Source organism: Talpa europaea (genome assembly GCF_964194135.1).
Source record: "Talpa europaea genome assembly, chromosome: 10".
Classification (NCBI taxonomy): Eukaryota; Metazoa; Chordata; class Mammalia; order Eulipotyphla; family Talpidae; genus Talpa; species Talpa europaea.
In genome coordinates, this window is record NC_140077.1 from 88240510 (window position 1) to 88255917 (window position 15408).

The window sequence follows — 15408 nt, forward strand, 5'->3', positions numbered from 1 at the left end:
TTTACAAATCGTAGTAAACGTTTTATTTACAAGTAGAGGCGTCCTAAATGCAGCGCCAGGGCCCCCCGGTGCGGGGGGAACAGTTTTGCCCAGCACTTCACAGTGTGAGTGGCTCGTGTCCGGGGAGAAGTGTTCGCTGGAGTTGAGAGCCGGGGGCACAGCAATGAAACCCCTCTGCTCTCTGCAGTGTGGGCTGCACACGAGGGGCGTCAGGGGCGAGGCGTGAACGTGGAGAAAGAGGCTCCGGCTGACTCCGGCACCGCCGACCGAACATTGGCACAAAATGCAACCCTCGCGGGCCCGCTGGCGATCTGCGCCCGGGGTCCCTCCACCGCCGTCAAGTCTATAGGCCACCCAGTGGAGCCTGGGCAGGCTCGGGACTTTTGGGGGCGCTGCTGAGGGTGGGCTGGGGCGCAGGGAGCAGCTCGGCCGCGCTGCTGCTGCTGGCACCGCCGCTGCCCAGGCTGCTGCTGCTCCCCGCGCCGCTACTGCTGCTCCCCGCGCCGCTACTGCAGGTCCCCAGGCTCCCGAAGCCGAAAGTGCCGCAGCTGCCGCTCCCTCCACTTGCCCCGCTGCTGGCGGGGAGCGGGGCGCCCGCGGCCGAGGCCTTGATGACCGTGGTTTGGTGCAGAGACCGCTCAGCGCCCTCAGTCCTTTCTGTGTCGCTGGGGGCCATGTCCAGGGACTCGGAGTCGCTGCTCCCGCTCTCCGCCTCGCCCTCCGAGCGGCTGGGGCTGCGCTCCTCCGGCTCGCCGTCGCCAGCCGCGCCTCCGCCCGACGGCTTCTCGCCCGCCTCCTTGTCTTTGTCTTTCTGGGCCTGGGCCTCCTTGGAGTGCCGCCACTTCATCCGCCGGTTCTGGAACCACACCTTCACCTGTGCCGACGCCAGGGAGACAAGCGAGGACACCGAGGTAAGGCACTGGCTCGCTCCAAGCCGAAGGCACGAAGGCACCGAAGCGCCCCCCAGCAAGCACCTCCTGCAGCGGGTGTGCTGGGAGCAGGGGCTCAGGGGGTGCCTGAAGAAACTACCAGATCACTGGGGACCCTGAACTACGGAACCCACTTCTCAGAGTGTAGCCAGACAGCCTCAAGCCAGAAATGGCCTGGATGCTATTGGAAAGACAGGTTCCTGGACCTGGACCCCCAAACTAAGGAGGATCTCTACTCCCCATCATGCTTAACCCCACTTGAGTCAGGACCCCCTAAGAATCTGATTAAAATTATGGACCCCTAGCCCAGAAATAGGCACATATACTCAAGCGTTTGGGGAACCAATGTTAAGAATGTTTGCTAAGGGTGGGAGGGATTGGGTAGAGGGAGTCTGTTTGAGAGTGAAATGGCACTAGAAAGTTTATGGTTGAGTATGCTGAGGCATGTGCACATATTGGGGTATGAAGCTGTACTCCCAAAATTTATATTGTATTGTAAACTAATGGCAAATCCATTAAAAATCATTTAAAATATATATTAAAAAGATTTCCTGCTAAATTGGAGGCCTCCTAGGCTGCCATTATCCAAGACAAGTCCCTACAAAAGTTATTCTTTTTAAGGAGGAACCTTGGAAAGCTGAGGGGGACAGGAGGCTCAAGGAGTCAATCCCAGTGGTGAGGATGTGGCTGGGCCTTCGGTAAAACAGTGAAACAGTACTTCCCAGGCTTGTGCATACTCAGAAGCTGATAAGGACCCAACCCCTGCCCCTGTCAAGAAATCTTTCTTGTGGGTTCAGAAAATGCTGGAACTAGACCTGTCCACAGTGCAGGAAGGGGATGAAGATGGGGCAGCAGAAAATCTATATAAATCTATATGAGCCCCTGGAGAACCCAATGGGTTCACACAAGTTCCAGCTTCCCTTTTAAAAATAACTTCCACAGCTGGTGGAAAACGGCTGGGCGCTTCCAGCGTGTGCTGGGGAGGGGAGTTGTGTAATGGAGGACAGAAAGACAGAGACAGAAAAGGGGGGAACCTGAGGGAGCTATGAAAAAGCACCCGCCTCTGGCTTCTGCCCTGCTTAGAACATTCCGCACTCCGGGGGCAAAGGCCACTGCTGTGGGGTGTGGAAGAGAGGGGACTCTTCTGCTTTCAAAAATCACAAGAAAAAAGATACACCCGTTCTTGAATATGAAAAGAAAAGGGGGTGGTGGTGGATGAATTCAGGAACAATAAATTTGCTCTTGTCTAGAAAAATGTCAAGTCGGCAGATCCTATTGGAATGCTCTTTCTAAGAAAATCTTTTTCCCTTTCTCTCCCAGAGATGTTCCTCAGGGTTTATGCCGATAAAAAATCCAACTGGCTCAGGCCGCTCCAAGCGGACTCCTTGCCTTACAGGGGCTAAGTAATTCCGTTTCAAATGATGTTCTCACTTCCTCGCAACTGGGGATTTCACAATCCAGCAGCAGCAGGAGGAGGAAGGGAGGAGAGAGGGGGGGAAATAAAAACCAACAACAATCTCTTGACTTTGGATTTTTAGCTCTTCTGAAATAAACTGCCTCCTACAGCGAATTGTACTACAGTCGAGTACATAATTATTATCTCCCGCGGCCTATTTACTTTCTCTGGCGGCTCTTTGGCCTATTGGCCAAAATAAACACCCACTGCTTGTTGACACACATCTTAGGGGATGGGCTATTTTCTTTCCATCCTTCTCCCCCACGACCTCCTCAGCCTAAAAAGCTCCTACAAGTCAAGATCTAGTGTGTCCTCTGGAACAAGGGGAGTGGGCTGGGTGGAGGTGTGTGGGGGCCTGAGCGCCTGAGGCTGCTTACCTGTGCATCAGTGAGGCCCAGCATTGCTGCCAGCTGCTTTCGGTCTGGCTTGGTCACATACTTCTGAATCTCAAACCTTTTCTCCAGGCCCTTCCTTTGCAGGTTGGAGAAGACTGCCCGTGACCAGGAGCGCTTCCTTTTGTAGGTCTGTGGCATGGTGTCCTTTGTGAGTACAGCATAGGGACCTGTCCGGGGCAGGAGCGGGAGCAAGAGAGGGCCAGCAGGGCGGTGGTCAGCGCCCAGTGCCGGAAGGCGGCCTGCAGGACTCTCAGCACTGAGACTTCAAATGCTTTGGTATTACTATTCAGAAAGCCCTTCAGGCAGACATGGACTGACCCTTCTAAGGAGGAATTTTCTCAAGATGGTAGGCCGAAGGCCTCAGTGTGGAGAGGAGAACCCAGCAGGGTGTGGAAAAATATAAACTTCATGCATGGCCATCAAGCATGCAAAGAGAAGACGAAAATGCCAGGTCTGTCCCATCTAGATGGCAGCCCATTCTCTACTGTATGTGGGTGTGCGTGCGTGTGCGCACATGTACACGCACTCACATACATGCCCACTGGGGCAAAGGAGCCTCATCAGGCAAAGGTGCCAGAGGTCATCCCAAAATGTGTGTATCTTGATAAGCAATCCTTCTTACTGCTATATTTTCAAGCTATCCTTTCCCAAAATACTAAAGCCCCCCACCCGCCCCAGCTCTGGCGCACTTTTAGCCTCCCCCGGCCCTCCTATCCCCACCCTTTGGGAGCCCTCAGAAGGTGAGTTGGCTCCCTGAGAAATCTTTCAGTTTCTCCCTCGGGGCTTGGTGACCTCCTTCCCACACCAACTCCAGGATTGCCACACCTCGGTGGCCATGTGAGACATCAGTCCTAAGCTTTTGGTCAGTCACTGGTCAGTCAGGAGGGTTCCCGTACCTGGAAATGTGTCTTGAAACTGATGCTGAACTGAATTTCTTGGGTTGGAGCTTAATGGACTCAGGATGGCAGAAGCCTCGTTAATAGGATCTAGAGATGCGAAGAACTGGCCGGTGGAGGGCTGTAGGCCTGGGAGGTGAACCCCTGTGGGCCGCCCGCCTGTTAGCAGCGATGTGAGATCTGGGGACAAGGGGGAAGAGCTGGTTACACCTTGAGCAAACCCACACTTCGGAGCTGAATTGTTACCCCTCTCTGTGGCCCTCCATTTGATTTTCCTGTTGCAGAATCCTGAGACCCCTGTCTCTGCACCCGCATAAACCCCTCTCTCTTGATAGCAGCCACCCTGCTCCCTGTGTGTCCCGCATGTCCACGTCCACACAGATTGCAAGGAAGGGACTTGCATAAAATGGCCAAAGGAAATCGCTTTCAGGTGCCTCCCAAGAATTCCATCCCCGAACCCTACTCCTAAAGGAGCCCCCATTCAACTCTCTCCTCTTAAGAATTTTAAATCAATTTTGTTTATTCGCGCTCTTCGCTTGGAATTTCACTGGAAATCAGATCCACAGAAGGAAAAGTGTCCCCTGAAAGTTTTCCCTATCAGATAATATGCATAGACACGCAAAAAACTGGCCGCCAATAGTCATTTGGGCAAATATTTACACCAACCAGTTTTATGAACCCTGATTCCGTGTCATCTCTCTTTTAAACTATCTCTGGACTTTTTCTTTTTTTAATTTTTACGTAGAGCAGGTGAGTTTTAAACCTAACCCGTAACCATCTTCTTATAATTATGTTCTTTCTTCTCCCACATTTTACCGATTTGTCCTCAATTGCCAAAACACTCAAGGGCACCCCAAACTGGCCAGGGACTGGGGAGTGCGTCAGGGCCGAGGTCGGAGAGGCCAGCGGGCTCTCTCCCAAAACCTACCTCTCAGCGTGTTGCCTTCTTTGACTTTGGGGTCAAATTCTGCAGACAAAATGCGGTCAATTCCAAATTTGAGGTCCTTGCTGGAGGGGGCCGGGGCCGATCCGCTGTGGTGGGCGTTCGGAACCACCCGCACCCCGGCGGCCAGGGGTTGCAGGGAGCCGGCTCGGGGCGCAGGAGGAGGCTGTTGGGCCGGCGGTGGCTGTTGCGGCGGCTGTTGCTGCTGTGGGTGATGGTGGTGGTAGGCAGCTGAGAGCGGAGACAGCCGCTGCGGGAAGCCAGCCGGGACTTCGGAGGGCGCCACCACCGGGGTGGGTCGGAGCGGAGATCTGGCGGCAGCTTGGAAAGAAGCGTGCGGGTGAGCGGAGCTCAAGTGCGCGGTGAGGGCGGCGGCCGAGGTCCCCGCCAGGCCCTCCGGGGCCGCTCCCGGCTCCCCCACGCCGGCGTGCAGGATGTCCGCGATGCAAAACGAGGGTTTCTTCACCGCCGCGGGGTCCAGCGGAAAGGAGCAGCCGCCCGGGCCGGCCGAGGAGCAGTAAGCGGCCGACCAGAGGCTGAAGTTGGAGGCGTAGAAGGGAGCCAGCCCCGCGGCGAACATCCTGGCCGGGTGCGCCTTGCGGCCGCCGCGGCCTGGCGGGACCAAGGAGCGGGGTGGCTGGGTGGGCGCTCGTGGAGGGGCGCGCGGAGTCCCGGAGGAGGCGGCCGCCCAGCCCAGGACGATCCGCTTTCGCTTCTCAGTTCGCACTGAAGACAGACCCGGGAGCCCAGGCGCCCCGGGCGAGGAGGCGAGGACCCAACCCCGCCGATCGCAGCGCGGGCCCTGAGCCCACGTCCCGGCGGCGCGGCGCCCGGCTGCCCGCAGGCTGGAGGCGCGGTAGGGGCGCGGGGGCGCAGGAGCTCAGGACGCGAGGCGGGCGGGGGCCGCGGCTCGGCACTCGCGGGGCAGCCGGGGAGGCAGGGGCCGGCACCGAAAGAAAAACCCAAACAGCGAAGCCCTGAGAGCTAAATTTAAAACAACAACAATAATAATCCGTTACTTGGGGGAAAAAAAAAAAAAAAAGGTAATAAGAAAAAAAAAAGTCCTCTCTAAAAACTCCCAAAGTTTTGGCAGGAGCTTTCGAGTCAGACCCGGGGTAGGACCTCGATCCGGGCGCTCATTGGCCATCCTCGTGACCAATGGGAGCCCCAAGTGCAAGGGAATTGGGAAAGTGGGGTGTAGCCCGCCCCCCGCCACGCCCCTCGGCCACGCCCCAGCCACGCCAAAGTGTTTGCTGCTGCCGCGTGGGCTGAGCCGGTCAGGCGCTTCTTTCTCTGCAGCGTAGGGAATTTTGAGCCTCTACGAACTTCTGCTGCTGCGAACCATCCCCGGCCGTGGAGAGCTGAAACACAGCGCCCGTGTCCCGCGCGCGAGTGGGACCTGGTGCACCCCGATTGATCGCGGGTGCCAAGTGCGCTTCTTGGAGTGCGCGGGCGGCACCCCCTCCCGCCCCAGCTGCCCCTCTAAGCCTCTGTCGGGCCGGATTTTCCTTCTCTCGGCCTTGATCCGGGGAGTCGGTGTCTTCTGCAAAGCTTCACTTTTCGTGGGCCCGACCGCATTCTGCCGGGCCCGGATCTCCGGCACCGGAACACGGTGGCCCTGCGCCCTCTCCAACTTAGCACCACGAACGCCTCTGCCTGGGAGAGCCTCAGGGAAGCGACCCGGGACGTTCGCAAATTACCCTTATTCAGAGCTGTCACAGTGACAACTTAAAGGAGTAACTTTTCAAACAAAATAAGATGGATGTCTCAGACTGTCTCCCTTTAAACGCAGCCAAACCTCCCTTTCCCCCCCCACCCCCCCCAGCCTCAGAGACAACCACACAGGCCGGCGTCGCAACCCCAGGGGAGCGGCACGCGTGTCCCCTGCTCTGCTATACCTTGAAGAAAATGTCACCCTCCCTCCTCCTCCGCCACATCCCCGATCACGTGGGGTCCATTGTTGTGCAAGTGCCCGCAAGAGGCATTTCTTTGGGGTTAAATACTATTTTCAATTCGGTCTCCTTTGGAGCCCCTTGGGCCTGGTCGCAGGAGGAGCTGCAGGGGTGACCGGCGCCTTCCATTAGCACTTTGGGTCTTCATAGCGCAGGGTGGATGTTGTAGGGGGTTTTCTGCAACATCAACATCTCTATTTTAAGAATTCGTTCTCTTTTAAATTATAGTCAGAATGGATTTCCCCGCCCCTCTCCCAAACAAACCACAGGCCACCCAGATGAGCTCTTCTTGCACATTTTCAGGAAGAAAATAAAATAATAACAATAATGAGGGCGGTGGGGGCGGGGGAAAGGAGGGCTTGGGGTCAAAATAAGGGGGTTGTAATTGTATGGGGAATATAAAAATAAAATTTAAATTAAAAAAATAAAAAAAAATAATGAAACCACGAAATACTTTGTTTTCGATTATTGTCCTAATAAGCATCTCCTAAGGGAGCTTCTGTCTGTGCTTATGTGGCACTCCCCCCCCAAAGAAACCTTTCAATATAAAAAAATAGAAGCTATAAAACTTCTATGGCACTTTTAAATTTCACTTCACCACTAAGATGCCTTTAGGAGAAACCCAGGAACGCAGATGAACTTGCCATGCCTATCTCCAATTCAGGATGTGAGCTAATTAAATCAGTTTCTAGTCTCTGTTGCATTGCCAACATAAAATGCTGTCACTTTATGGTTTTGACTTTCTCCTGGAAAGTCACCAATCATGAATCAATAATCAATGACTTCTGACCAGCCTACACTGAATCAGCAAGTTCTCTGGTGCTCTCTCTCTCTCTCTCTCTCTCTCTCTCTCTCTCTCTCTCTCTCTCTCTCTTTCTCCACTCCCCCCCACCCCCCAGGTCCTTGCAGCCTGGACACAGCTATGCACCTGAACCAAGACGCAGGAAGAATCCTACATTTTCCACCCCGTGCTTAAAGGGTGACTAGGACGAGAGCCCTGCAGGCGCTGAACATTGCTTGAAAGGACTCCGGAGCAGGAGGTGCAAGCAAAAGCTGCAGATTCAGGCGGCACTCGGGTGGGAGGACGCAGTCCCTCTAACTTCACAGCCATCGAGGCAAGTCACCAGTGTGAGTGTGGGGGATGACCCTAAAGAAACCTTCTCTTCCGCTCTTCCTCATGTCATTTCCAATACGGTTGCAATTCCAATTTTGAATTGCCAACATTTAAAGCGCGGCCTATGTCCTACCTCGGAGTTCTAAAAGAATTGCTGTTTTATACTTCACCGCTGGCCTCCCTCTCGCCGCCCCCCATCGCTCTGGAATGGGCGCGGGGTACCGACTCCGCGACAAGCTGCCCCTCCAGACCCACCCCCAGCCAACGGTTTTCCTGCGGCGCCCGGTATCCGCAAACGCAACCGTCGCCACCCCGAGAAGGGGGCAAGAGGGGCGGAGGCCGGGTGTTAGGGCGGCTTTCTGCCTCTCCTCGCGGCGCAGCGCGCTCCTCTCCCCGGCGAGGCCCGCGGCTGGGTGCTTGAGTTCAGCCTTCTGCGCGCCCCTGGCTTCTCCCAGGCCCTCCGCTGCGCCAGCCCACCCAGGCCCACCCCGAGCTCCCGCGGGGAACCGCGCCGTGGAAATCCCAGGGCACCACCCTCTGCCTCTCCCCACTCTCTGCTGCTCGGCCCCAGGCCGCGACGCTACGGGCCTCCCGCCCGGTTCTGAGCCCGCCGACTCCCCAGCTCCTTACTCCCCACCCCTCAGCACCAAGAGAGCAGCAGGAAGCCCTGGGCTCGCCGGAGTTCAGGTCATCTCCTGTTTTTTTGATGGGCTCAAACTCGCTCTAAATGAGCGGATGTGCCTGCGAGATTGGTCTCAAAATAGAAGCGGCCTTAGTATTTTAGGATACTGCCGAAATCCTTATTTCTTCCGGAGAAAAACTCTATAATGACTCCTAGCACTTCCCCTTTCAATATTTGTGCAACTTTATCTCCCCCGACAAGTTGCTCGGGTGACGCAAATCCGCCCTTGTGTATTACAACTACCAAAATAAATGCGCGGAAATCAATTCCCTTCTAGCAATGAAAATATAAATATACAGCTGCGACTTTCCCCTTTAATCTTGGCTTTCCGAGCGGCTCCGGGCTGGGGCGAAATGAACTGGTCCAGAGCTATTGAGACAGGCGGGGCGGGGCGGGCCTGGGGGCAGAGGCGCGGACTCCGGGTCTGCGGCCGGGAGGTTCCAGGCTCCCGCAGCAGTGGAGGAGGCCTGGCCGAATCAACTGGAACCGAAATGTGCCTGCGCTGTCCTGGGAGGAAGCTCCGTAGTAAAGATGGGACCACCGCGGCCTATTTAGCTGCACAAGTTGCAAATGACACTAGAGCGATAGAGATTGTCATCTGTACTATCAGGTTCACGTTGTGGTTTGTTATTTGTTTTGTGTTGTTTTCTGTTTCTGAAATGCCCCAATGTCAGGAATTTCTGCTCAATTCTTTCGACTGACTTTATGCAACTCTCCAATTGACTTCTGCTGCGTAGACCCGGCCAAAAACTCTCTCTCCATCCTGGGAAGGGATGCCAGAGAAGGTTGGTTTTGTAATGTAACACTATGGTTTATGGGATTTAATGTTGAAGCAAGGGGTCTGAATCAGAGGGCTATGTCTTGACTGAAGCAAGAAATGGGTCCCTTGCCCCAGTTGGAGGTCCTGGTCTACAGAGCCTCCATACTGAAATCACCAGCACGAATTCTTTTCCTGTACCTGGAGGGACAGATACAGGGTGATTGAACATGAACGCTTAGAATGAATGTTGAGTTTTGCTTATTACAGTAACTTAACTCTGCAAGGTTTTAATATAAGCTTTCCAGCTCTGCTTTTCCTTTTTTGTTTCTAGACTTGGCAAAATAATGTGCAAGTTAGTTAGTTGTTCTATGGATTTGGGATTTCCCCCCTCCCTTTAATTTTTAATGTTCTTTCCAATATGGCACCTCCTGGGTTTAGAGAAAGAGATGGAAATAAGTAAATATTGCATCATAAAGAGAAGGAAGCCTAGTTTACCCAGCTGTTGGAGACTGCGGGACATGCAGCAGTGAAGGAAGCTGCTGTATTCTGCCTGCTGAGGATGTAGGGACTGCCCGACACATTTATGTGCAGGATTTGTGTTCCCCGTGGATGCCAGATACTAGAGTTTAGGGTTCTAAACATGCACGCGCACTCACACACACACACACACCTACCTTGAATTATTCTAAGTGCACAACACCCTTTTTCAGAAGACCTTCTTATTCCAGAACTAAATATAGTTCCTGAATATTTTGAAGCTATTTAGATTTTGATGTGGGTGGGAAAGGCAAGTAACATGGTGATAGGAGCAGGGGGTGCAGAGCTACTTGATTCACTCCTTTTCCTTTGTTGCATTTCTCAGGTGTGGCAAACTTGCAGGTAGCCTTCTCTTCATGTGACCTTGGCCCTGCCCTTGAACTCTGGGCCAAAGATCTAGCTTCAAAGTCTCAGACAGCCCTTTGGGTCTGATGCCACTTGTCCTTTCCCCCAGTACAGGGATAACAACTTCTCTACCTATCTATCTCTTATGAACACACACACACACACACACACACACACACACTCCTACACTCACTGGGGGTCTTGGAGACTGCAGAGAAGGGCAGGGCAGGCACTTTGGCATTGTTTCTGTTGCAAAGACCTAGCCGTCTATCTCTCCAAGTCATCCTCTCCACTCTCAGTCAAGTAAAACCTCAGCTCTCATGAAACTGAATGATAGAATCTACTTCAACACAGTTCATTGGAACATGGACTCATGTATTTGCAGTGAAATCATGTCCCCATAGGAGTAAAATACACTTAGCATGTCAGCAATTTAGGACTTCATTCAACAGGCTTCTTTCAGTAGCTCACTCACTCTCAACATATTAACCATATGCCTTGTTGAAGTTGAATTGGTTGTCTGAATTATTGAATCTGAATAGATTGGGCCTCCATGAGGGAGATAAATTTGAGGAAAGAGAAGGGTAAAATCATACATTCAAAGTAACTGGTGGCACAGAGGTTAAAGTCTCAGTGCTACAAGCTATCCATAGTCACTGCAGCATGAGTTCAATCCCCAGCCAGGGAGCTAACCCACATGGTGCAGCAGACGTCTCCATACTCTCCCGCTGCTCCCCTCAACAGTGTATTTCAGTCAGTCTGCCTGTTCTGCTTCCAACTCTGTCTCTGGTGAATCCCCTCACCGCCCCCCCCCCACCCTGTATCTCTGGCCTTGACCCTGGTTCTTGTATGCATAAATAAATAAATCTTTTTAAAAAAAGTAGGGGGCTTCCCTGGTGGCACAAGGTGTTAAGCACAGCACTGTGAAGCTGTCTGTGGCCTCTGCAGCAGGAGTTGGATCCCTCGCCAGCCAGGGAGCTACCCACATGGTGCAACAGACCTCTCCTGTCTCGCCCACTGCTCCCCTCAGCAATGTATTTCAGTGGGTCTGCCTGTTCTGCTCCCCACTCTGTCTCTGGTGGATCCTCTCACCCTGTGCAACTTTGGCCTGTACCCCAGTTCTTGTATGCATAAATAAATAAATGTTTTTTAAAAAAGTAACTCTGGTGTTAAGACAAGGAGAGGGAAATATCTCCTAAAGCAATATTTATCTAAACAAACAGACCACCAAAACCTTCATCTCCTTCAAGACAAGTTTCCCAACTTACAGCACCAGGGACAGAACAAGGATTCAGACCCAGACTGAGGCAGGAATGGGAAGGGACCTTCTGAAGGGAGAGGGTCTTGGAGTACATACATGAGACGAATGTGCAGATAGAACCGAAGCTGGTCCCCATCTCATTGGTCCCAACCCACAAGAATTGAATAGCTCTGAATTTCAAGGAAGAATCCTCCAAGCTGGCTCAGCCCACCTGGCCCCAGCACCACCTCTGTCCCTTGCTGAACTCACCTAGGTCCAAAAGTTGGTTCTCTGCTGACACCTGCTGGGCCATCTTGACATTGCCTGGCAGTGCCCAGCAGTGCCCACAACTCAACTGTGGTGAAAGTTGACGCTTCCTTTTCAAAAACGTGGATTTCTAAAATTGGCTTCCACCAGAAGCTGTTTCCTTCCACCTTGCCATATTTTGTGTTTTGAATCACCAGACAGGTTGAGGGAAGCTGTCATCGCTCAGTACTACTACCTTACATTTTACAGATCTCAAGTCCAGTTCACATTCATTATCTCATTCTTTAAAATAACCAATTGTAAGGATGCAGAGGAGGTGTTATTATCCTGATTTGAGTCTAGGAAGTTGATCTTCAGAGGGAGTAAGTGGCAGGCCTGGGTTACAGAATCAGGAAATGATGTTGCTGGCTAGACTTTCTGGCTATCCATCCTACCAAGTGCTCTAGCATTCGGTCTGCTGCTTTTCCAAGAAAAAGTTTATTCCTACTGAAGACATTCTGCTCTCATTCAGAATATGCACTAGTCTCAGAAAGGCACTGGAGACTGGAACTGGATCTAACCCAAACATTGTCACAGGTCACAGAAACTGGAGACCACATCGTTATTTGCAAGTAGAGCATTGAGGAAACTTGTGCTCATAGTACTTCTCTTCCCTTGTCCTCCAGGTACTTGAAATTCCAGTCATGATGATCTCTTCTTTGGAGGTGAGAACTTATACTCTGGATTCCTTTATCTGACCCATTTCATTGTGCAAATGTTTGAGGACAAGGAAGTATTTTGAAAGAAGACAGACGGTTGCTTATGCACACCAGGTACAATTGTAACCACAGGACTGCACAGAGCAGTGTGGGCACCTGGACACAGGCTTCTGGTGGAGCACTACACAGGGAAGTTGGAGGAAGCATTTTAGAGGTTTCCAGGGTCTGATATTTATTCACACATGCTCTAAATAAATGCTGAGAGGGGAATTAGATGGGTACCCCACACCCTGGAGCTCTGCCACTCACTTTCCCTACCAGCACTGTTGGCAGTTTCATAGGATGCCCAGCCCTGTGGAACTTCTACAGAAAGACTAAAATTTTGCCCTTGAAGTGCATAGCTGTACACTATGAGACCTCTTGGTGATAGAGAGGAAGACCTTCCAGAACTAACTGCCATTTTAGGATATGGTTCCTTCCCTCCTACTTTTAATGAACCTCACCTGGTTGTTTGCTCATTGTGTTTTCCATAACCCACAAAACAAAGAAGTTTCATTTCAAGACACTAACATTGTAGATAAGAACTTGTGCTACTAACAATTTCTCATCCTCACTGGGAAACCATATGAGCAGGAAATAAACATAGGAATTAAGCCAGCACCCACCATGTACTCCTCCTTCATGGAACAGAGTGAATGGCTAACGCTGACCCATAAACTCAGAAAAAGTTGATGTGGTATTAAGAGGTTCATGTGAATAATCTCTCTTCTCCAGATCTATCTAGCCACCCACTCCATATATCTCCTTATCTGTCCCATCTGCTCCTCCATCCCAGTATCCCAAACTGAGATCATCATTCATTTCTCCAAACTGCTCCTTCTCCAGTGTTCTTTGTTAATGCCTCACTTTTTTCCAAATCAAAACCCGATAGTTATCTTAGACTCTTCTTCAATTCTTAACATCTTATTCTTACATCTAACCAGTCTTCCAACTCCCAAGCACATCAAAAATCCTTCCACTTCTCTCTCTATCCAACCACCACCATGGTCTAGGCCACCATCATCCTCCCCTACACTCATGGTGGACACCTAACAGGCCTACACAACAGGGGGACTCTTGCCTCCCTCCAATCTGGTATGTTTTACAACCATGCGACCTATCAGTAATTCACTTATAATTATCTCATGCCTCTACCTCTTACAATCAACAGTAAAAAGATGAAGAACACTATTTTTTTCTTTTGAGTATGAGTTTATTGCTTCAATTTTTTAAAATTTTTTTACATCATTGTTCATTTTTTAAAAAGATTTATTTATTTATTTACTTACTTATTTATACAAGCACTGGGTACAGTCAAAAGCACAGGAGGGTGAGAGAATTCACCAGAGCCAGAGCGGGGAACAGAGCAGGCAGACTGACGAAGCACAATGCTGAGGGGAGCAGCGGGAGCTGCAGGCGAGGTCTGCGCACCATGTGGGACCTTTGTGGGTGGCCATCGAACTGGTGCTGCAGAGGCTGTGGGCAGCTTCAGCTTCGCAGCCCAGCGCTCAACCACTGTGCCACCAGGGAGGCCCTCATTATTCATTTTTAAACAATATTTGCTTCCCCAACACCCTCAGGTGTAGTCCCCATAGAATTTCCTTCCCCAATGCACCTATGTACCATTACCTCAGTACTCTGTGAAGAACACAATTTAAAAGTGAACAATGGATTTGAGTAAACATTTCTCCCAGAAGATAAGCATATGGCCAATAAGCACTTGAAAAAATGCTCAACATCATCAGTCATTAGGAAAATACAAATCAAAACCACAGTGAGATGTCACTTCCCATCTACCATAAGATGACTAAGCTAAAAAAGACAAATTATAATAAAGATTTTGAGGATGTGAAGAAATTGGACCCCTCAGATGTTGCTAAAATGGGATTATAAAATGGGAAAACACCTCGGCAAACTACATGTCAGTTCATCAAAATGTTAAACATAGAGTCACTGCATTATTTAGTCGTTCTTATCCCCAGCATTTACCCAGGAGAATTTAAAACATGTCTACGCAAAAAAAGTTTACATAGATGCCCATAACAACATAATTTATAAAAACTAAAAGATGGAAGCAGCCCAAATGTCCATCAACTGATGAAAAGATAAACAAAATGTGGTATATTCATATAATGGAATATTATTCAGTCATTAAAAAGAATTATCGATCTATGCTACAACACGGATGAAACTTTAAAACATGATAATAAGTGAAAGCCAGACATAAAACGTCACACACTGCATGATTCCATTTAGATGAAATGTCTAGAACAGACAAATCTACACAGACAGAAAGTAGGTAAGTCGTTTCCGGGGCCTATGGGGAAGGGACAGAAATGTGATGACTGCACAACTTGTGAATATACAATTATATAAGTTCAGGGGCTGAATTTTATAGTATGGAAGTTAAATATCAATAAAACTATTATTTAAAATAAAATGGCAAAGCTCACTTTTGTTTAAAAATGACTTATGCAAGTACAGACGAGTGCTATTTGTTTTAGTAGTTCAGGGGCCTCCCTGATAGTGCAAGGGGTTAAGACGCAGCACTATGAAGCTATCCACAGCTACTCAGCATGAGTTCGATCCCCCGCCAGGGAGATACCCATATGGCACAGCAGACCTCTCCTGTCGTGCCTGCTGCTCTCCTCAGCAGTGTATTTCAGTCAGTCTGCCTGTTCTCTTCCCCACTCTGTCTCTGGTAGATCCTCTCACCACCACCCCCAACATCTCTGGCCTGTACCCCAGTTCTAGTATGCATAAATAAAAATAAATCTTTAAAAAAAATGAAGTTCATGTGAGGGAATTCTGTGGGCCAACAGCTTGACACCCCTGAAAGCAAGATGTTCCCCCTCACTTCGTTATTTGCTCATATTATCTCTGGTCTCTGGGCATTCTTGACCCTCACCTTGAACTTTGTGTTCTTGGCTAGCTCCTACTTGCCCTTCAGCATCACCTCACATGACACCTCTTCCTGAAAGCCTTCCCTGACCTCATTCCCATTCTTTGTTTAATATATACTGGATGACCAGAGCAATTTGTGTTTCCCTTGCTCATACCCTAGAGCACCCTATGTTAAATCTCCCCTATATACACACTGCTGGCCAAGCCCTTTCTGGGCAGAGATTCATTCACATTGTATCTGATAGATGCAA

The 15408-nt window shown here is 50.6% G+C and overlaps 1 protein-coding gene across 1 annotated transcript; it reads right to left on the reverse strand.

The window, feature by feature from the left end:
• Nucleotides 1–343: 343 nt before the first annotated feature.
• Nucleotides 344–5392, reverse strand: HLX (H2.0 like homeobox; the record flags this gene model as incomplete). The annotated part of the gene is made up of 4 exons (XM_084244870.1): nt 4605–5392; nt 3677–3856; nt 2763–2947; nt 344–874 (listed from the first exon to the last, which is right to left on the reverse strand). The coding sequence occupies exons 1-4, from the start codon at nt 5197–5199 to the stop codon at nt 344–346; spliced, it is 1491 nt and encodes a 496-aa protein (XP_084100996.1). The 5' UTR covers nt 5200–5392.
• Nucleotides 5393–15408: the final 10016 nt, after the last annotated feature.